Here is a 22,623-nt window from a genome sequence, read left to right on the forward strand (position 1 = left end):
CTAGGTTTCTAATGAGGGAAAGGGGAAGGTAAGAAACTGCCTAGGAAAGAGAGATGAAAGTACAATTTCAAATTAAGTCACATAACCAAAAAACCCCTTAAACTCTTTAAGTATTAGCTTTCTGAAATTCTCAAGTGTTCAGTATTCTGGTTTCATTTTTACTCCTTCATTCTCTTTCCTGCTCTCCCCCTTGAGTAAATAAAACAATAAAGCTACTTCAAAATCATGAGGCATCTTATCTTTGTCCTCCTATCACTGTCCCAAAGAATGACCAGAATTAAAGGCAGTTTTAGATCATGAGCACACTTTACTAATAGAGAGTAAAATTGGCTCAGATTATTTTCCCAGTACTTTGGACAGAATTAAGGTTGTTTGAAAAATACAGCTTAACTGTGTACTTAACAAACTTTGTTCTATTCTGAAAAATAAGGTCTCTGCTTAGCATTTCCAAGCTGTTTAACATTTTTTATGAGGAAAGTAATTTTTATAAGGGTTTCATGTGTGAAATAACTGAAACATTCTTGTTGGTATGGAGGGCTGAAGGGCTAATCGTGTTTCACATCGATTTAGCAAAAACTTTTGTGAGCAGAGATTTCTCTTTTTTAAGGAAGCAATGCTTTGTTAGATATATGTCTCAGTGAGTTGTGCTGTTCCTAAGAAACATAATAATAAAATTGAGTTTGCAGCCGGGCCAAAATAGCTCTGCCCTTCCACTTCTCATAAATGTGAGAAGGAGAGGCCAAAACATTAGTATTCCTTCTCTGCAAAGGATCTGGAATCAACAGCAAAGGGTGACTTATGGTCGGGGAAATAGTTACTACACCTCATTGCAGCAAGATCTAAAGTGCAACTACTGATGATCCAGAAAGGGCAGGTGGGTCAGAGGCAGACTTGTGGGTGAAGATTGCTGTGACCAGTTTATGCAGTGTAGTCCTGCTTCCTAAAGCCCACCTGTCTGTTCCCCCTATAAAATAATTTCTTGCTGTCAGACTGCTTACATAAAGCCACCAGTGCAGACGTTACACAGGCAGGCATTTGTAAATGTCCTGGTGGGTCCGTAAATGTCTTTGGGTCCATTGGAAGCAACACAGACTGGGAAAGCAAATATGCCATTTCCATCCAGCAGAGAGAGCTCAGGGCTGCAGGTGTCAGAGTGGGAAAGCAGGGGGACTGATGTCCATGTCTGCCCTACCAAATTGCAGAATTCCTGCAAATTCCAGTTCTCGTTCACTAACACATTGTATCTCTCTTTCCACGAATTGCTGTAGTGTCAATCTAAATTTACAAACACTCTTTTTTTCCTTTTCTTAAAGAATTTTATATAGTGGCTGTATATATCTTTTCAGATTAAATACATAATAAAGGCTGCTGATGCTTTTATTTTGCAGGTTGACATCTAATTTTGCATCTATAAAGATAAGAAATGTCAGACCTCTTTCTGCACTCTCTGGTTGTGCGTGGTATCATTCACGTGCTTTTTCTACTGCATGAATGGAAGCATAAAATGCTGGGCAGAATGTCTCACCCTAAGTGTATTATAAATTTAGGATGTTTGAAAGGAGCAAGAGGAGGCACACTGAGTTTTCTCATTTTCATGCATTGGGAGATAATTTTAAGATCTTTCGGTTAACAAAAACAAAGGTTGGGCTTTTTGTGTCTTACAAACTCTCATAAGAGTCAGCTGATTGCACCCAGTTTGGGTTTGCAGAAATACAGACATGTGACTATAAAAATGCACTTGCTGCTTTTTCTTTCTCTGTCACAAGCAGAGAGGTCTTTGAGGCTCTTGTTTTAAAAGCAAGAAAAGACGTATTTAATGCTGTCCCAAATGTGAACCAAAGGGAAGATGCATGTAATGCCAATCTGCCATGCTTCCTTTTCGGTTGGTCTGAACATTATGCCTGAGGGATGATGGCCTCTAAACTACAACTTTCACAAAACCTCTGAAATTTGACCTGTGAAGTGAGATAATCTCTTGATGGTGTGTCTCACTTGTGCATTAAACAGCCTCCAAGAGAAGCTGTATTTATGCAACGTCTCATTTAAAAGGCATCTTATTTTCCTGAAGTCTTGTTGGTGATTAAATTTGAGTGGGTAAGGGCACATTTTTACTGAATACATCCATCCACTTAAGAAACGTAGCATAACCTTCCCTGGGCCCCAGCTCCTCGGGCATTACACCGGGCTGCTTGGTGCTAACCAGGCAATTGCTTTACATTTCACTCCAGCCATGTTGAAACAAAGCCAGTCTTGGTATTTGCACTGGAAAATATTTGCAAATTATACCATTTTGGTGCATATTTTTCCTCCACCCACTAAAATAAATGAAACTAGCAAACCTGCTTCACTTTCTCCTTACACAGCCTCCCTTCCGTCTCAACTTCCCTGTGCATCTGCATATCTTCCCCTCCCCCATGTCTAAAGGTACCACTACCCTTCAGGGCACACATTGGGAATATATATTTTTTTCTTCATTACGTTTAAAAGCTACTGCTTTAGCAAAAACAGCTTTTGAGCCGTTGGAACATGAGAACAGCTGTAGCAGTGAGATGAGAAATGGTCCTAATATAGAGAGATTTTGGGGGCTGCGTCGCTGAGTTGGAAATGCCATCCATAGAATATCCCCCTAGTGCTAAAACCCATCGAAATAGATTGGAATGACTTCTTGGATTCTTTATTATTTTTAATGACTTGTTGTGTTATATCCAAAGGAAGTTGGAGAACGCTGTTCACTCCTGAACTTAGACGCAAATGCTCTTCTGTGCATTTGGTCCAGCGCTGCATGCAGAAGAGGAGATGGAAAGAGAGGGTATCTTTGTACTGTCAAGGGGAGCTGTTTTAAACTCCATGTCTCCCCAGCAAATAATCTTTTCTTGGTTTTTTTTTTTGTTTGTTGTTTTTTTTTTCTCCCCCAGCTCGGGGATTGGATCACATTGCTGAGAACATTCTGTCATACCTGGATGCCAAATCATTGTGTGCTGCTGAGCTGGTGTGCAAGGAGTGGTACCGGGTGACGTCAGATGGCATGCTGTGGAAGAAGCTCATCGAGAGAATGGTCAGGACAGACTCCCTGTGGAGGGGGTTGTCAGAGAGGAGAGGATGGTGAGGAAACTGCATCTTCACCTCTTTTGCCCCCATTCAGGACAGTAGGTGCTGTGTGTTTCCAACCATGTTTGAAGAGGGTTATTTAGCACCCTGAAACATCATTTTGGTTCCAAACCTGAGAGTTGCTTAAATCGAAATTGGGGGGTTGGGGAGTTAGGGCGTCATTTGGCTACGCAGGCAATGCGGGGGCTTCTTCCTCACCTTCCTCATCTGATCGTGCTCTTACCCCACTGTGACAAGTGAGATGCACAGACTGAGATTTTTACGCCCAGCTGTCATTCAGTTCAAATTAAGAAGCTGTGTACACCCCAGGGGAACACTAAACTAGTCAGCAGTTCAGAGCAGAAGAGCTTTTTTAGGGGTGGCAGTGGGGCAGCATGTGCTATGAATTAGTTGTTTCCTGATAGGTCTGTTTGTTTTCCTCAGCAGATTTTCACTATTAGATATCTGTTTAATTTTGAAACTGGAAGCTGAGGGTAGGTACCATGGAGAATAGGGGACTTTAGAAATGCAGATAGATTAGTTAATAATCATCTGGAATAGCCTTACTACAATGTGGGTCTCACTCAAGTTTGAAGCTCTCTGTTAACATTTCATTAGAACTTTCCCTCTCAGGGGTACGTCCTTTAATACATAATTTTCTTTTCCAAGGGTGTCCCTAGGATGTTGGCAGAAAGGAAGCTGGGTATGAATATTTCATAAACAAGATAAAAGTGACAGCTCAGGCATTTTGGTTGCTATTAAAAAGAAAAAGATACAGAGTTGCAAACAAAGACTCTTGTTTTATGGTTAATTTTGTTATACTGTTTGTCTCAGGAAGTAAAGGCGAATAAATCAGGATTATGAAACATCCTTTAAAAATAAATACTATTTTGATCTGCTTCCAATAGTATAATCTTTATAAAGAGTGTAAAATAAACACAAGCATGGCAGTGGTAGGTAACTTTTGCATTCCTTTTAGTACCTTGTTCTCTCCAGGACTTCTATTTTTTGCTCTGTATTGTTGAGGTTACAGTAAGTCCGAAGAGGACCTTGAGAGGTTTTTTAGTCCCTCCTGTTTCCCAAAGGCAGAGAGAGGTTTCTCTTAAGTCTTCCCAGATGTTTGTCTAACTTGTTCTTAAAAACCTTCATTGATGGAGATTCCCCAAACCTTGCCTGGGCAAGGAATTCCACTGTTTCACTAACTTCAGTGTTAGAAAGATTTTCCTAAAATCTAGGCTGTCTTCCTAGCTGCAGTTCAGCATGTTATATTTAGCCTACACAGACACACAGGACAGTTTCTCATTCTCCTTTTTGCAGTAACCTTTTGCATGTTGGAAGATGATCACGTTTCCTACATTTTGGATGTGCTAATCAATCATAATCCTGTGTTGTCTTGTCCTCTTGTCATTCCTGGTTTTCTCTGTTTAGACCACCGTCCCCAATTACTCCATTCTTGGAGGACAGAGTATTCAGCTGGATGTCTGTCTTCTGCTGAGGCATCTCTAGAGTTTGGTGGTGTGGGAAGCATTGCTCAGCATGCTGTATGGAGGACACTCTGTTTTATGCTTTCCAGTAGAATGTGTGTTGGTTTGGTTTGGTTTGGGTTTTTTTGTTGGTTTTTTTTTAAACAGTGGTATGTATAATACTGTTATTAAATTACCTACCCTTTCTGTGTAAGTTCTACTTAGGCATTATTCTTCATCTTGCATGCTTACCTTGTTATTCAGTGGTGAACTTGACACTTGTCCTTATTGAATTAGATTCTATTTATTGTTTGGTATTTCTTCATTTTGTCAGGAGCATTATGAGTTTAGTCTTATCCTCCAAAGTGCTTGTAGCTTCTCCCAGCTTTAGTATCATTGGCCAGATAATAAACACACTCCTTGTTCCATTGTTTGTCATGAATGAAAATGCTCAATAATGACACATCTAGGACAGATTCCATGCAGGATCCCAGTTGCCATCCTGTTTGACAGGGCACCATTGATAAACTGTGCTTTCCAGCCATTTGTGTGTCCATCCTTGAGCTCTTCCAAGATCATACTTCTCTTGCTAAGTCATGAGAATAGCATGTGAGAAGAAATTAGGTCAGTTTGACATGGTGTATTCTGGATTGATCAGTGTTGCCTGTTGTTTGTCACCTTGTCATCTTCTAGGCACTCATCTGATTGACTGTGTGCTCTAGAACTGCTAAGCTGTCAAAGTTGAGTTGGACAGTCCACCATTTCCTTGGTGGGCCTTCTTCCTTTTTTTTTAAAATGCAAGAGCTACGTTTGTCTTTTTCCTGTTCTGTGGAACTTTACCTATTCTTTGCATCTTGTCAGAGATCACAGCTGTTAGTTCTCAAGTTCCTCCCTCCAGATTTTAGAAATAACGTTAGCACTGATTACTAGTCATAGACACCTGACATTTCTGAAAAACAATTGCAAATCCTGCTTCTCATCTCAAAGGACAGTCACACTGTTTTACTGCACCTCTTCAGGTTTACACTGTGTCCCAGAGGTTGCTTTGACACAACAGGAGGAAGTTGTGCCCTGTCTTTCAGATTGCCCTCTGATTAGCTCTGGAAGATACAACTGCAGGCATGGTGGGGTGGTTAAGAGAGGCAGACAAGAAATACCCAGTGTAATTGCATCTCTGCCGTATGGAGCTTTAGAGCTTGTAATCAAGGAGTTGAGTAACTGGACAGTTCAGAGTGATAGATGACTGGTGTTATTTGCTTACAGCTCCTCACTTTGCACATGGGCTGCCTGATTTCAGCATTTGCAGCTCATAGTTTACAACAGAGAAGCACCCAGTTCTGCAGCAGGGTGGCCTTCACTGGCAGCTTGTCAGGGAGCAGCAAGGGTTACACAGATTTAGAGAAATATAAAATAGAAGCCCAAAATCTGGGCACGATTGTGTCCATCTGAATACTTCATTGAATTGGCCAGTCATCAAAACCTGCAAACAAGAGTTCCTTTTATCCCAGAGCCACAGCACAACAGCCACTGGGATGCCGTGGAAATTCCAAGCGATCCTTTAGCTGAACTGTAAACAACTGACTCTACATGCAGCAAGGCAGGGCTTATAGGTAGCAATAAGACCTTGTATTAGATCAGCTAGTAAAGCTGGAAACAACAGACAGGTTTTCAGGCACATAGGCTTGTATACAGATTTTCGTAGACCTACCCCAAGTCTTACAGGATGTGCCCTGTGTATTTGCTGTATCTTCAAAGCATTTTTCGTCTCCCTGGGCCAATAATTGCAATTTTCTTGTATGCCCTCCCAGACTGGATCACAGTAAATAGGCAACCATCTAGTTAGTGGTTTGCCTGTACCTACGTGTCCTTTCTTCACGTGTGTTTGTCCCCCTATGAGTGACTGCTGCTCACTGTATTTGAAGACTCAGATGATCGCTCTGTCTGAAGTGGAAAGCACCTTTCTCTCAAGTCGTACTTAAAGTACTTTATTCAAAGAATTACCAAAAGTTCTTTTCTTTAGCATTTGTTATTTTGTTTGTTCAGTCCTATAGTTCGCTACTGCCTTATAACCTAAAAATTTCAGTTCATTGTTGTGGTTTCCCTGGTTCATCAGGGCAGCTAATGTACAGTCTCTCAAATAAGTTGCAAGGTATGCTGTATGGAAAGGACAAGAAAGAAATGCGCAAGGAAGTATTGAACAATTAATTATGCCATAATGGAGCAAGGGAGGAAGAAGTGGAGAGCTGGCCCAGTGTAAACTCAGTGCCTCTGATGCCAGGATTACACTCGGAGGCATTTGTGCCTCTCTCCATTTTGTGAGGCATGTTGCCAGGCAGAACAGCAGTTAGTACGCCCATGGTGGGGTTTACTAGCTTCCACACCGTGTTCGGTGGCTTCTTAACTTCAGGATGAGGAATTAAAGTTTTTTACACAGCAGGTAGTGATTGCCGTTTACAGATTTTTTTTTGTAGCAAAAATCTAGCTTGGGATATGAGTATTCCAAATCAGTGTTGAAATGAGGGAGGCACCACAGATGAAGTGTTGCTTACCAAAATATAGTAGTAGCAGTAAAATGTACATGTACCAAAACTGATCCTGTTCCTGCTATTGCAGATAAAAGCTAGCCTTGAATGCATAGTGAGTTTGAGGATTCCTTGGTTTCTGTCATTTTCTTTGTACACTTTATTGTAAAGATGACCTCTGATATGGGTATGTGTGTTGTGGGCATGAGCCATTCTCACCTCCTATTGAGTTGGGTGGGCACATGTCTGTTACAGAGAATATATTTCCCTTCCCTGAGTGACGAGGCACAGATTTTTCATGACTGTCAAAGTGCAAAACTGACACATTACAGGACGAATAAACAAGGAACCCACCCTGTCTTACTGAGTGAATTAAGTTTGAATATGAATCTGTCTGTGCTTTTCAACAGTGGTTACCCATTTGTAAAATGCCAGGAGGACCTTTCTCCAAAATGCTGAAACATGATTTGTGTTCAACGGGAGTGTTCTTTGTCTTCCAGGGGACAATATCTATTTAAAAATAAACCTCCTGATGGGACTGCACCACCGAACTCCTTCTACAGAGCACTTTATCCCAAAATTATACAGGACATAGAGGTAAGAAACAGCTTCCTGATTTACTCATGATGTTGAAATTCTGATAATATTTCATTCTAATGAAATATTTCTCTAAATCTGATATGTCTGTGTTTGTCCAGAGTTTGTAGGTCTGGGATAGTTATATAAGGTCCCAGGCTTCGCTGCTCCTTTAAACAGAGGATGAGTTGGATTGTTCACTGAACTGTTTGCAGATGGAGTCTCTACACCTTTAACAGCAGCACCGTACCATCTTAACTTTCTCTGTTCCATAATATTTTGTTCCACCCAGTGCAGATGAGACCTAATAAGATGTTAGGGGCAGATAGCAGGAACAGAGCCAGGGAGAAGGTGCATTGCTAAAGACTGCAGTCCTAAGACCCAGGGAAACAGGAAGCAGCTGAAGCATGGTTGCCATGTATCTAGCGCGAGCAAAATGGCATGTTCTGCTCATTTCCTAATGGCAAAAGTGATGCTCTGGCACAGTTGTGACAAGTTTTACAATTACTTAGCTAGAACTCAACTGAAACTTTCTCTTCAGTTGTTTAGTCGTTGAGTCACAGAGGTTAAGGGTTAGAGACAGAAAAAAGCTTTTAGGTCACTTCTCCCTCACCATTCCACATAACACAGATGAGTTTAGGCACCATATGTTTTCCAGACATTTGTCTATTTAATCAGTTTTATTACATGTGTTACTACTTCTAGAAGGGCCTTATTGCATGAAAACGTGTGAAGAAAAGTATCTGCTGTCTTCTCAAACAAAAAAAGGGGGGATAGTTCCGTGCTTTATTTTTACTTCTCTTTTGTCTTCTGTCTCTCCTCAAGACAATAGAGTCAAACTGGCGGTGTGGAAGGCACAGTTTACAGAGGATCCACTGCCGAAGCGAGACAAGCAAAGGGGTTTATTGTTTACAGTATGATGATCAGAAGATAGTAAGTGGCCTACGAGACAATACTATTAAGGTGAGAATGCTCCAAAATGGCATACTAATGGCATGCAGTGTCTGTGCCATAAATAATGGTGTCCTAATTTCAGTGACATCTATTCAATCTCTTGTTAGTAACCTAGCCTTCTCCTTCCCCCACCTCACACCTGCACAGCATGTGTACCTCTCTTATCTGGCAAGAGAGACCCTGTTTTCTTACAAATGTGCTTTGCTAGCAGAGTTTTTGCCCATCAGTAATTACAGGCTATGTAATTACTGTGCCCTGTACCCTGATGAGAAGGGTAAAACCAATGTTCATAGTAAAGCCAGTAATATCAAAGATGTTAAAGAGCCTGTAGAAGACTCTACAGATGCCACTAAAGATGTTCTAACTGCACTATGGATGATGTGTCTTAGTAAAAAACAGACCAGTCAAAACAGTAAGTGCTGAAAGATGAAAATCTTACTGAACTGTCTGGTTTTGAATGTTTGCTATCTTAGATCTGGGATAAGAATACCTTGGAATGCAAGCGAATTCTCACCGGACACACGGGTTCTGTCCTGTGCCTCCAGTATGATGAACGAGTGATTATTACTGGATCTTCAGACTCAACAGTCAGGTCTGTGCTCGTGATTTGGAGCTTTGTGTTTGCCTCTAAGACGTTAGCCTTGCAAGCTGCTGAAATAATCTTTTCTTAAATGTGTGCTGTTCAGTCAGTTCCGTGAAGTAGTTCGGCATATTTGGTCAGGAGTGTACTGTCCTTGTTTATCAGCTGTCCATGCAAATGGTTGTCAAGGAGAAATGAGAACCTAAGCAAAGGCCAGTCAAGGTCAAGATGACTTAGGAAGGCCATCTGGCACTTCACTAAGGTTTTGCATGTTTTGACACTCTCTGAGAAAGTTTTAAATTCTCACTGAGAATAACTTTTTAAAAGTTGGTTGAAGCTTTCAAAGCAAGTTTGAAGGTTTAGTCATCCATTGTCACTTAATTTTAACAAAAGACACATAACTAGATCTCCTGCGACTTTTAATTAAATTTCAGCATGATGTTTCTTTTTATTCAGTCTTTCTAATTTCACTTTCCTTCCAGTCTCCAGCAAAAGGCTGGACGCCTCAAGTCAGCACTTACGGTGCATGCTGTGCAGATGTGAAGTCCACTAGACATATTACAGGGTCCCAGAGAGTCTAAGACCTGCAGTGTAAATACAGGCACATATGAGTTAGTGAATTGCAATATGAACTTGGATGTGAAGGAGCAAGTCTCTCTTCTCCGTGTTGCTATATATTCTCTTCTTGTCAGAGTACAAACAATGCCCATGCAGTGAAGTTATAGACAACAAAAAACTGTGTCAGTGGCCTTTTCTGAAGCTATTAGCGTGTGCTGCTATGGCTGCAAGCACCTCGTGGTTATCACTGTGCTTGCATGTAAACTACCACTGTTAAGCTAATAACCGTTAAATTTAGTTCCTGACATGTGATGCATGCAGTCTTGTGGCACTGCTAGATTTTGGGGTCCTAGCATTAGTAGGAATCCAGAATTTCGGCAACACCGCCTGCCTGGTGATTGTGTGAGAACTGCACTGTGCTAAAGAGATCTCAAAAGGAGAGGCTGATTTCTGTAACAAGCACTATGATCTTCCATATCAGGCCAGGCAGGCCAAATTGCAGACTGGCTAGTTGCCCAGAAATACTTTGTTTCCCACTGTATCTCTAAATGTTTGTGCAGACCCCAGAGGCACATAGGATGCATCACTTTTATCCTTGGGTCTCCTCAGGAAGAGGGGCTTCAGCCAATAGACAGTACAGATGGGCTCTTAATGCTTCTGAGATCTCAGGGATGCACTTGTCCAAAGAAGTCAGTAGGTCTCCAGCTCCTGTTCAGTTTGGCAAGCCTGTCTGCAAACTGCTCATATGTTAATGGCTCAGGTCTTTAGTCAGTGGGTTTTTCTCCTTTGCATTTTGTAATTGGAGTGTAGTTTTCTTTCTCATTTATACTCCATAAGCTGGTGCACTTCAGCTTCCCTGAGTTAGGAAATAAGACATTAGAAGTCTTTCTCATATCTTGCCTTTTCTTACTGCTCGCCTTATTGGCAGAGGAAAGTTTTAACTGCTGCAGTGTCTGATGTGCCTGATGATACAGCCATTTTCTGCTCTTACGTAGTGTATCTGGGATATAGGTGTGATAGTGCCAAAATAAACCTCTTTATGGAGGGTAAAAGTCATCTGCCAACAGAATAGCCCAAAAGAAACATTTTTAAGGCTTAAAATCTTCATTTCAAGTCCTAGAAGTTATGTATGAAGCCTTTGTCTAACTTAAACTATCTTTCAGCTGAAACAGTTGGTTCCAATAACATTAAATTGATATAAATGCTCTGTCTTAATTTGGTTATTCAGCACATTCCTGGAATGTAGCTGTGTACCAGATGCACTGCAGGGTAAATGCAATTCGTGGTGCAACTTGTGGCAATTATTTACATTTGTTTGAAAAGCATTATCTTGTCTTCTGCTTCTGTATAAATTATCCTTTGAGTTGGTAGTCCTATGAGAGAGGTCAAAAATTAAACCTGTCACTGAACTTGCTTCTCCACAGATCACGATTAAGGTCTCATTGACTGGAGATGGTGTGGTGGGCTGACACAACCAGAAAACATCACTCTTTAAGGCCATCTAGCTCATACCTTTCCTCAGCGCTAAATTCCCTTAATTAAAGAACGCTTTTTTCCTGGATGGGTTATTTTTATGGTGTTAACTGCATTGCAGGGTTTTTGGCTGCTGGACTGTCTCAATGTGTGCATAATCAACAGGTTTATATAATACATCTTTTAATGACCTATTTAATAGATGTAGATATAACTTGTGGTGTTTGCTTCTCTAATATTGCTAGAGAGTCAGTTACGTCTCTTGCTCTGCAGAAAATCCACTATACAGTTTTTTAACTCTCTTCTCTCTGGTTTGAAATTTGAAACTGCAGGGTGTGGGACGTGAACGCAGGTGAGATGCTGAATACGCTGATTCACCACTGCGAAGCAGTACTGCACCTCCGTTTCAATAACGGCATGATGGTGACATGTTCCAAAGACCGTTCCATTGCTGTGTGGGACATGGCTTCACCAACAGACATCACCCTGCGGAGGGTGCTAGTAGGGCACCGAGCTGCCGTCAATGTAGTGGACTTTGATGACAAGTACATTGTATCAGCATCAGGTGACAGAACTATAAAGGTGAGGTGTTTCAGAGGCTTTTTATTTGCAGCACTGGGGTATTTAGTAACCAAGAACAGTGACCAGACAGGGAAGATGGTCCTTGGCAGTTATTGCACAGATCTTCCTTTAGAAGCAGTGTTCTTCCTACTGCTCATTTCCACTCGTCCCTCCTCTGTTGAGCTTGCACAACTTGTTTGCAGAGCTGTATGGCGAATCAGATCCAGGTACAGATGCAGTTGAAAAAGGACATCAGTCATTTGAACAGTTTTCAGAGGGCAGCATGGGGGCAAAAGTGAAGGTGAGTGGATAGGAGTCACTTAAGTGTTACTGCTATGACCTTAGTCTACAGCATTAAAACTGAGGAAAATAGAGATCCTGTGTAGACTAAATCATAGCCCAAGAGTGCTGAAGCCTGATTTTGGAAGCTAATTCTCATACAGTGTGGCAAAAATCTTCTGTGTACAGTGACCCAAGCTGCTAACAGTTGCAGATGATAGTCAGAAGTCATCAGAGGGGTAATTTTCCAAGTCTTAATGATAGCATCTTCAATGAAGAGCATTCTGGATGCACCTATATGTCATACACATACCAGCTTTTGTTAGTCTCTTCTTAATGATTTTGTCTCTGTGTGGTTCCCTCCTCCCTTCCTGTCACAGGTATGGAACACTAGTACCTGCGAATTTGTGCGCACCTTAAATGGCCACAAACGAGGCATTGCATGTCTGCAGTACAGAGACAGGCTAGTAGTGAGCGGCTCTTCAGATAATACTATCAGGTGAGAGACACACTCCCCGTTGCAGAGTTTTGTGCAAGCACGTTGTCTCTTATTCCCTGGGATGTGCAGAGGTTAGGCAACTGAAGTGCTCTGTACCCTTGTCATCTTTGAAATATACTTTCTTTGGTATAGAACATTGGGAACTACTAGAAAGAGATATTAGAAGCCTGTTTTACTGTGTTGTCTTTCATCCTTCATATCTCAAGAGTCCCATACTAATCAACAAGTTGCATTGCTCTGACAATTCTGGTGTATGAAAGAGCTGGCAAGTACCACTTTCTGTGATGTCCTCTTGTGATATTTTAATTGGGCTATGTGTCTAGTTAAAGGGGTCAGATTTGCAGTAAGAGGCATTTAATCCTTTGCAGAAATCCTCCTGGGTTCTCGCCAAACTCTTCTTATGGTACTTGGCACCTGGTTAAGTTTGGAACAGCTGGTTTAGAGCACAAAGTTCAGTTTGCTGCCTTTTGCACTTCTCCAGCTGCCCTGGTTGCAATCTGAGATTTAATTCCTGGTATCATGAGCCAGAATTTCTCCCTATGTCCTGCAGCTGCTGGTAGAGGGATGTCCCACTAATCTTGGGGTGTACGGAGCAAGCTTGAGTAGTAGTGTACGTGCCATAGGGAAATGGCTTTGTCGTGCAAATAGGAGTAAGAGCAGCCTCCCTTTTGTCTTTGTCATTGCTTTAAATAATTGTCTGCCTTCTGATAAAACTTGAAAGCTGGACAGTGTCAGCAGAAACCTTTCATTTTGCATGTCAGTAATTTCTCCTCAGTGAGAATGATTCGTGCTGCTGTTTGCCTGTGAACTTTGTTTGCAACACACTGCCTCTCCCTGCTTTGCATTCTATAGAAAATGGTGGTCCTTTGGTTGACGTCACCAGGTCATTGTGCCGGATTTCAGTATAGGGTTGTCTGAGAGCATGACCAAGAGAGCTGGAACTTCTGTCTCTTTACCAAGGAAAAAGTACCACAGGCATTGTGTAAGAGTAGCACCACTTACACATGGTGAGAACTCCTGCACTTCAAATAGAAAAAAATAACTCTCTGCCATTGTTACAAGAAACTTGGTCTCAGAATTGGAGTAAGAAATAGTTAAATATTACAGCAGTTAGGGAATGATCTAAAATGTGACCCACAATGCTAATAAAAATAAATGTCAAGATAGTGATAACGCTCAAGAGGAATACAGTTACTTTTATGCTTACATTGGACAAAATCCCTAGTTGACAGATAAATCGTGCTAGAATTTCAGGAATGTTGGCGGTGAATCTTGATGAAAGTCAAGTTGGGCAGCTGTGTGGGCAAGGCACAAGACTTACCTGGTCGCATTGTTTTCTCCCAGCCATTAGCAGAGGGCACAAGTCAGTGTGGAAAGGTGATTAAGAAAGGGCAGGTTACTAAGTCATCTATGTGGGTGGCATGGTGCTTTGTATGTTTGATTTTAATCCACTGTAAAATGCCAGATGTTGTGTGTTGGCCTTTAGTAGAGACTGCCTCCTGATACAGAATTTGAAATTTGTCATTCCTCAGTTGCAGGGAAACTTTTTTCCAAAAGATGGCTCGGTGATTTCTAGTTTTGCACCTGCAAATGTAAGGCATGTGTAGTAGCTCAGAAACCAGTATCTTTCTTCTGTAGGGAGACTCCATGTATAAAAATATTTTAGGTTTTGGTTTAGGCCAGATATTTCACCAGTGTAAGAGGACACAGCTACATAGGCATCGCTGTCGTTGTGCTGAGTTCCATCTGGTTGAAATTGTTCCCTCAAGTTTAATCCAGTCACTTCAGTATCTAAGCCTCTAGGGCCAAAGTTCTTAATTGCTACAGACAGGCATGGTGTAGAAAAAAAGAGGGGAAAAAAAAATCATTTAGAGCAAGAAAATAGAATCAGACTACATCATCTTGGGTTAATTTTTAAACTAGTGGTTGATTTGCATGTGTGTATTCGACCTCCAGTGTGTGCACACATGGGGATCTGACACTGGCCTGTTTAGACAACAGCATTTTCTCTAGGAGATGGGGATTCAGGCTCACCAGCCTTCTGTACATCTTCCAGCTCTGCAAGGACTTCAAGTAAATTAAAGGCTGAGATAATTGCAGACCTCCCTCTTCTTCCAGAAGTTCTCCCAAAGCTATAGGAAGGAAGAGTGGTAGTGTTTTTGACTGCATACACTTTGTAGTGAATTTTTTTAGTTAGTTCTCAAACCTTAAGACTAGTTTCTCTTACTATTTGATCCTTTGACTATTTAAAGAAGTAGAAATTTGAGACGGTTATCAAATCTGGGAGGTACCCTTGGCACCAATTCTGCTAGGAGATTCTGCTCTTACACAGTAATTATCCCTTTTGTACATGAAGGCCCATTCCCCACATGACTATGGACACGATCATCTCTTCTAATCCCTTTTAGATACAGGTAAAACCTCGAACTGGGACCTGAAAATACAGACCTGAATTAGTGTGATGCAGCCTCCCAGAGCTGTAGGCAGTCTCAGGATTGATGGCAAGGAATGGAAACACATGGCATGAAAGTTCCTGGCACAGGATTGCTCTTCAGACCTTTCTGCACCAGTTAATTTCTGGCATTGTCCATCCTGTTTACAGTCCTTGAGAGACTTAATGCTCTCTTACCAGCCAGAGTGCCTTTGGCTGACCTTTGCCATGGAGCTGCTTGCTCTGACCTTGACTGGTGTGCTGGTACTCATGTGAAAACTATTGGGATCTTCACAGGTTCCTGAAAGCTCAACTTCAGAGATCAAAGATCACCTTGGGCTCCTCATTGGCCTCAAATGTGTGCACAGACAAATCCTTTCCCCATTCTACAGTGGCGGAAGAGTTCTGTTCATTCTTCTGTTGTCCAAAGTGAGAGCCGTTTGTTGTGGCACGACAGCCGCAGTCATTATCCACCAACCTTGGGCACGCATCCACTGCATCTGGTCTATTCTCTGGGGAACCTCAGGAGTAAAATATGTGGGGACAATTTATCTCTGTCTTTGTCTGTGTCGAGGAAAAGTGACCTGACTCCTCAGCAGCTGTACTGCTTCGAGATGTGCCACCCAGAGAAATTCCATGAACCATCCATATTTCTCACTACTGTGAAGTTCACGTCAGTCTGAACGCTAACTGAATGAGCATTTAAAAACATTTGTGACTGCTTTCTTTCAGCTGTGTGTCAGGGAGCTGCAGCAGATACTGCTGTTAAGATTCCTGTATGAGCAGAGCGTGTCTTGGGCAGAGGTGGAACACCTCTAGACAATACCATGTCAAAGAATTTCAGTGCTTGTAGGCAAATAATCTTTCCTTATCCATGGTAATTGGGAGTCATGTCAAAGAGCTGACAGAAGTACAGAAAGCAAAGAGACTTACTTCAAGCGTTTCTTAAACATTTTTCAAGGTAGTATGTAAGTGTAAAAAGTAATGTATTTTAATTTATTCTCCACACTAAAAATCCTTCACAAAGCCCAAAACTCTGGGATATGTACAGTTGAGAGAACAGCGCATTGCTGGGTCTCTTACTGGGATACTATATACTGGGTTTGGTGCCAGAACTTTTTCAGAAATTGGATTATTAGGAGCAGTTAGCAGCGAGCCACAGGAATTATTTGAGAGCAAGAAGAAAATGCATTGCAAAACACTAAACAGAGTGCCCACTTGAGCTTATGCATGGGGTGCCTAGATTACAGAGTAACCATACCTTTAGTGGGAGAAATGACAAATAAAAAAGGGCTTGTTAATTCTTGTACCTTTCACCACTGTATTGACGTCTTAATTTTTCTGATGGTAGTCTCCAAATCAGAAATAGGCACGTAGGGCTACAAAAAGGGGTGTGTGCCCTGTGATCTTACCTATTGGAACAAGCTGCCAAGGGGATTGGTAAGTCTCCCTCTCTTAACGTCTTAAAATCAAGGCAGGATACTTTTTATGAAAAATTAACTTCAGTAAAATAAAGTTATGAGGCTCACTGTGAAGATAACTGGGAGATATCCTGTGTTACTAGAGCAATAGATGCTAGATGCAACTGATCTTAAAATTTTTGGATCTCTGACTCATTTCTCATGTGATACTGTAACATAACAGGGTCATGTTGAAAAGCATGCATCCGCTTAAAGGATACGGAGTGATGAATGTAGTTTGTCTCTTCTTTGTTGTTTCATCATAATCTTTATTTCCAAGTTTCCATTAACTACAAGCAAAGACCAAATGTTTCATTGTAATGATCAGATATTAAAAAATTCTTAGTGCTTCTTTGTACTCTCTTCCAGGCTGTGGGATATCGAGTGTGGGGCATGTTTACGAGTACTGGAAGGCCATGAAGAGTTGGTGAGATGCATACGCTTTGATAACAAGAGGATAGTCAGTGGAGCATATGATGGGTGAGGCTGTCAGTGCATCTTCCTGTCTGTCTCAGTGTCTCACATCCCACTTTGCTGTATCTTCCTTATAAATATTAGAGCCCTTGTCTGTCATACCAAGTGGACCTTTTAATGGTCAGTAAATCAGGACCATGCTACAAAGTATACCTTTTTTTTCCTTCTTTTGAAGTAAGTCAGTGTGATTTGATGTGTGTGGTCCAGTTCTTTAGCTTGTAAGAATATCTGACCGACTCAACCTGAAACCTCTTGTAGTTGAACCACTGGTGAGAACAGTCTTTCCCATCTGTGGTTGTCTTCTGGGCCATTTGCCATTACAGACGAGGTGTCTGCATTCCCACATGTTTCTGTTAGTTATTACCACCTGCTTTTTATGTGCTTTACTTTGTTGACAGCGTACTTTTTTTCTCCCATTAAGCTCTATAAGCTTTACAAAGGGGAAATGCAAGAACCAGGTCTCAAGAGCAGGAGGATTGCTGTTATTTTCCTTGAACTGGTGTATTAACTAAGCTGTACTAACAGTTAATTTTTTTTTTGTGAGCGCTTGCTCTTTTCTCTTTAACAGAGCCATGGTGTTTGTCTATTTTTTCACTACTAGGAAAATCAAAGTATGGGATCTTGTGGCTGCTTTGGACCCCCGTGCTCCAGCAGGGACCCTCTGCTTGCGAACCCTTGTGGTAAGAGCTTTTGGTAGGGGTGGTGGAGGGGGCAGAAAAGTGTGCTTGATCAGGGCTGTCTTGAGCCGTGAAAACTCAAGTCAGCTTAGCCCCAGTCTGCAGGATCTAGAAATCATTTCTAGGGGTCTGGCTTTTTTGGGTGTCAACTTTTTTTTTAATGTTGCAAGCTATAAAGCATTAAAAGTTAGAACCTCTGGAGTTTTTACTCACTTTTTAACAGTTTTGTTCTGTGATTTCAAGTCAATAACTACGTCCATTTTTGAGACCTGTCCTTCTTGGAATCCATGTGCCCTGTGGGTTTACTTTAACCTATGTGTACCTGATGATGTAGCAGTGTGTTGGCTGAATAGTTGACATTAAATTTCTTAAAGAAGAGTAGTACATTCCAAATTTTAGGAACAAGAACAAAAACACCCTTGGGATTGCTTTTAACTGGCTTTTGGGTGTTTAAGGAAAGAGCAGGTAAGGACTGGAACAGACAGTGAAATTGCCTCATCCTTAAACAGCAACTACTACTTTCATGCCATCCGTTGGCATTTAGTGCAGGTGTGATGGTGTGGTTAAAATGCCATTGTGTGAGTGTTAACAACATTCACAGTCATGCTTAACAGTGGCTCTGCACTGTCTTATAGTAATGTGGGAAAGTTGTGAGAAAAAGGCCAGTACAGCCAAGGCCATGGGGAGGTTCCTATAAGCATTCCTTCATCACATTGACCCCAAAAAACTTGCACTGTTGCTGGAGATAAAGGAAGATTTCAGTACAGTACCAAATTCTCAATGAAAAAGAAGTACTAAATGTATTTATTTTTTAGCTAAGAAGTGTTTGGGCAGTGTTGGAGTTGGTATATGTTAGACTTTTTCCTGCTGTGGTGTGTGACTATAGTCTGTGCTCTAAAACAAGATTATATGGAGGCTGATCCTCTGAAAGTGTGGTTACTTCTCCCCAGCTGAGCTGTGCTAGCTGACCTTCTGCACACTCATCAACCACCTGAATTGCTACTGTTGCTGTAGATTTCGCTAAAGTATTTTACTTTGCATTTGGTGCAGGCTGTGAGGGTTGCTGTGATTCAGCTTACAGGCAGTAGGTCATTAAGCCATGCTAACTCTTTTCCAATCATGTATTTGGACCATAAGCTGCAGAGTAAGTGTCTGTGAGAGCCTTGGATACCTGCAGGTACTATGTTGAAAAACCTTCTTGTTAGCCAAATAGAACTGCAAATAGTTTCATGGCTGAAATCCAGAAAAACCCTTTGTCATCGGCCACCCAGTTCCAAACTATGGAACAACTCTGTGCCCGTGAGCACGTATCTTGAGTGTCAAAGACTTCAGCTTGGTATTAATAGTGTTCCTGCTCCAGCCTGAGACAAATGTGTGCCTAGTAACCTGTAGACTTAATTTAACTGGTGTGATTTCCTCTGCATTTTCCAGCAGTGGACAGCCAAAGTGCCCCAGCTAATTATATTATAAATCAGAAGCGGTGGGATGGAAACACTATAGGAATCTCAACACATGGATACTCATAAATCCCCGTTTGATAGCAATGGAGGGGGCCAGAAGAGGGGGGGGCAGAGGAGGCTGTTGTGGTGCTTTTAGGACTTTTCATGTTTATGACAACAGGGTGTCCTTTTACCCGCTTACCCACGGTTTGGGTTTTTTTTTTTTTCCCTCTTCCCTTGGCCTCCAAAATTAAACCTGGCTGCACAATGAACATCGTGAGTCTCCTGCTGCTCGTGTTCAATTTTCAAACAGTAGGAGGAAAGTGCACAGATAACAAATGCTCACTGCATGCCAGGTCCCTTCCAGTTTTGTCTTCCGTTAGCTGAACAGCGGCCACATGAATTTGACAGGAGGTTTCCAGGCACAGAAAAAGCACACAGTTCAGCTTTCCTTACGAGTTTCAGGTCCTCGTGGCCTCAACTTGGGGTGTGCAGTCTGGTTATTGCCACTGCAACAGCCATAAAAAAGGGGAGTTTCGGAAACAGGCTTTGGAAGTACCTCTCTCTCTCGGTGTCTCGATGAGCAGTCTCTCAGTGAATCCGACTGCTGTAGTGGTATTTTTTAGCAAGAACTTCACTGACTTCACTGCTACAACAGAGGCTCTGGAAAAACATTACTCTCTGGAATAGGTGGGAAGATAGAAACCCATAAGTTGTTCTTAAGACAAATTTGAGTTATGATTAGAAGATCAGAAAGGTTCCAATGACTGGACCGTTTTTTAAAATTTATTGTAAAAATAGAATCTGACTTTTGTTGTGCTTGTGTATTTACACTTAATTTTAATTTAAAAATGCAGAGTTTCACTTGAAGGCAGCTGTTGTGCTTTGCAAACTGAGCTGTATTTTTGTAGTCCTGTGTCATGAGACAGAGGCTTCCCATTTAGTAGCTAACAATTCTCTTTTGTCTAAATATTTGAGAAACCTGTATTTTCAGTACTAAAATATTTTAAAGCATGTTTTTTTCCTGACCCTAGGCCCTTTACAACACATGAGCACTAAAGAGATATATGTTATTAATAGAAGAGATAAGGCTCGCTCTACTTGCATGGTTTCTGTTCCCTTCTGACTGAGGAGACCACTGCTCACTCTTGCAGCAGTGTAAACACCAAGAAAAAATAGGCAACACAAAAGGGAAAGCAGAGCGGATTTACTCTGTGATATCCAGGATCTTGCCGTTACCTCCTGTTAATTACAGTCTGAACTCTTGCCAAATTGTCATGCCATTTCCACTCAGCCTCAGAACAGAATGCAAACTGCCAATAAAGAATGCCCTTTCTAGTTCATATTTTAGAACTGCTCAAGAGGAATTATTACAGTGTCACTGGACTTTACAACAAGGTCCTTAGCGTCCTCCCATCCTAAGTTCTTTCCTCTTCAGCAGTGGCAATGGTGCCAAGTCTTGAATGCAAGGTTCTCATCTTTTCCCCTGTAACCTACTGCATCTGGGAATGCTGTGATTTCGGGAAGGAGTTTCACCATGGAACAAGGAAGACAGTGCTTCTGTCAGCCTTGCTGGACTGAATTGTGCGGTGGAGGGAGCTTGGTTTGTTCTGCACTGTGCATGTCCAATATTGGGATTTAAGGAGTAATGCAATAACTGTAATGTAAACTTCCTGCGAGCCAAGTACTCAGATATGGCAAACCCTTTTCACTGAAAAAGGGCTTAATTTATGCTATGTGATGGTGATGCACAGTGTGTCATGTGGGGTTTACTGAGAAATGAATGTAACGCTAGAATCCAAGCCCAAGTTCATCTTCCCTGCTCCATCCCAGGTGCCAGCAAGTTTGTGAAGTAACATGCTGTGTCTCCCACTTGCATTTAGGAGCATTCTGGAAGAGTCTTTCGACTTCAGTTTGACGAGTTCCAGATTGTCAGCAGCTCACATGATGACACCATCCTCATCTGGGATTTTCTGAATGACCCAGCTGCCCAAGCAGAATCCACTCGTTCCCCATCCAGAACATACACGTACATCTCAAGATAAATAACACTACACTGTACCTCACACTCGCACAGGTAAAAAAAAAAATAAAATTAAAAAAAATAAAATTAGTCTCAAAGTTGACAGTGGATGTAGTGCGAGCATGCTGCTTGAATAACTAGCTGGGTCTATCAATATTTCTCATCTTGTTTGGACAGTAATTACAGTGTCCTGTAAAAGCACAGGAATGGTTTTGATACCTTAGAATAGGGACTTTATTTTAGGATTTGCGGCATGTGGCGGCTGTGAGTTCCCCTGAAGAACTCCTCCTCCTCTGTCCATCATCATCAATAATTAAATCAGCTATCACTGCTGTCCAGAAGGAAGAAGGGTTTCTGCAGAGTGAGTAGAGCAGCTGCTGCCTAACAAGGGGATGCAGATGGCCTGACCCTGGGCAGTTGTCACCAGGCAGGAGAGTTTTGCCAAGAAGCGTCAGCTCTATTCTGTTCCTCTGAAGTAGTGACCGTTCTTCTCACTCTGCAGCAAGCTGATTCAAGAGAACAGTTTGGCTAAGAGAGGAGGCACTGAGGCACAAGCCGAGGTGAATTTAATCGAGATGCATCAATGTGCAAAATAATCTCCAGACAGGGCTTAGCCCTCACTCTCTCTAGCATAGCGTGAGTGTTAAATTGTTCATATCAGAGCCTGGCTGGTTTGCTGATGCCCTTACCCTTTTGTCTTGGCCAGCACAGTGTGGGGAGGACATATTTCATATGTTTGGGTCAGTTGTAGAGTGGAATTGATGTATATGAGTGGAGTGGGATAGCATGATTGCCCACTTTGGTGGGTACATGCGCAATTACTGTTAATAGCTTGAGAAGCCTTGACAGGCTTCTGCAAGGGAGTGTCCACAGTGACATTTTCCTATGAAAATGCTCTGTCATGGGGCACATCCTGTACCCTATCTGTTTGATCGGTAAATGTACAGCGATGCTACAGAGCCATCAGATCAGCCGTCTTGATTTTCTCAAACACTCTGGTCAATCAGATGTTCTTTTAAATCATTAAAAGGTTTAGTACGAATGGGGTTTGTTTCGTATGTTCTGTTTTTTGTTCCCAGGACTCATTTAAGCTGCAGTATTTAAATTATCTGCCAATGCCAGGACAAAAGAACTATCCACGTAACCAATACTTGCTGAAGAGAGAGGCTCTCAGACTTGTTTCTGGAACAAAGTTGGCATGCGGTTGATCTCAGACAGGGTCTACTCAGCGCGGCTGACTGCTAAAGTGCTGCTATATCAGAAGATGACTTTTATCTTTCATGAACAGTTAACATTTTTAAACCTTCCCATCCCTTTCCTCCCTTGTCCCCCTCTTCCTGTTCTCTCCTCTTCCCTTTACCCTGTTTGGTTCCCCTCCAAACCCAGTCACAGATGTCCTATGAATATATTTAAGATGTTGCCAGAATGTGTTGCTTTGCTGTTAAGCAGAAGACTTATAGCCACAGTGCATCCTGCTGAGAGAGTCACTTCAGGGTGGGTGGGAGGGTGGGTGGGGAGGAGGCTGTTACTCTCAGACTAAAATCAATATCCATTGCTAGGCCTTTGA

General features: G+C 41.8%; 1 protein-coding gene across 15 annotated transcripts in view; it reads left to right on the forward strand.

Annotated features, from left to right (window-relative positions):
- Nucleotides 1-22,548, forward strand: part of BTRC (beta-transducin repeat containing E3 ubiquitin protein ligase) — a 122,145-nt gene extending 99,597 nt beyond the window's left edge. For 12 of the 15 annotated variants that reach the window (XM_054831786.1, XM_054831793.1, XM_054831799.1 and 9 more), the window contains 10 exons: nt 2,916-3,102; nt 7,573-7,669; nt 8,474-8,611; nt 9,076-9,194; nt 11,546-11,795; nt 12,434-12,552; nt 16,813-16,923; nt 17,519-17,597; nt 20,917-21,110; nt 22,136-22,548. In XM_054831786.1, the coding sequence (XP_054687761.1) occupies nt 2,916-3,102; nt 7,573-7,669; nt 8,474-8,611; nt 9,076-9,194; nt 11,546-11,795; nt 12,434-12,552; nt 16,813-16,923; nt 17,519-17,597; nt 20,917-21,078 (1,262 nt within the window). In that variant the 3' untranslated portion in view covers nt 21,079-21,110; nt 22,136-22,548. The other 3 variants (XM_054831788.1, XM_054831794.1, XM_054831796.1) reach the window with 1 other exon arrangement.
- Nucleotides 22,549-22,623: the final 75 nt, after the last annotated feature.

This window comes from Grus americana, chromosome 7 (assembly GCF_028858705.1).
Source record: "Grus americana isolate bGruAme1 chromosome 7, bGruAme1.mat, whole genome shotgun sequence".
Lineage (NCBI taxonomy): Eukaryota > Metazoa > Chordata > Aves > Gruiformes > Gruidae > Grus > Grus americana.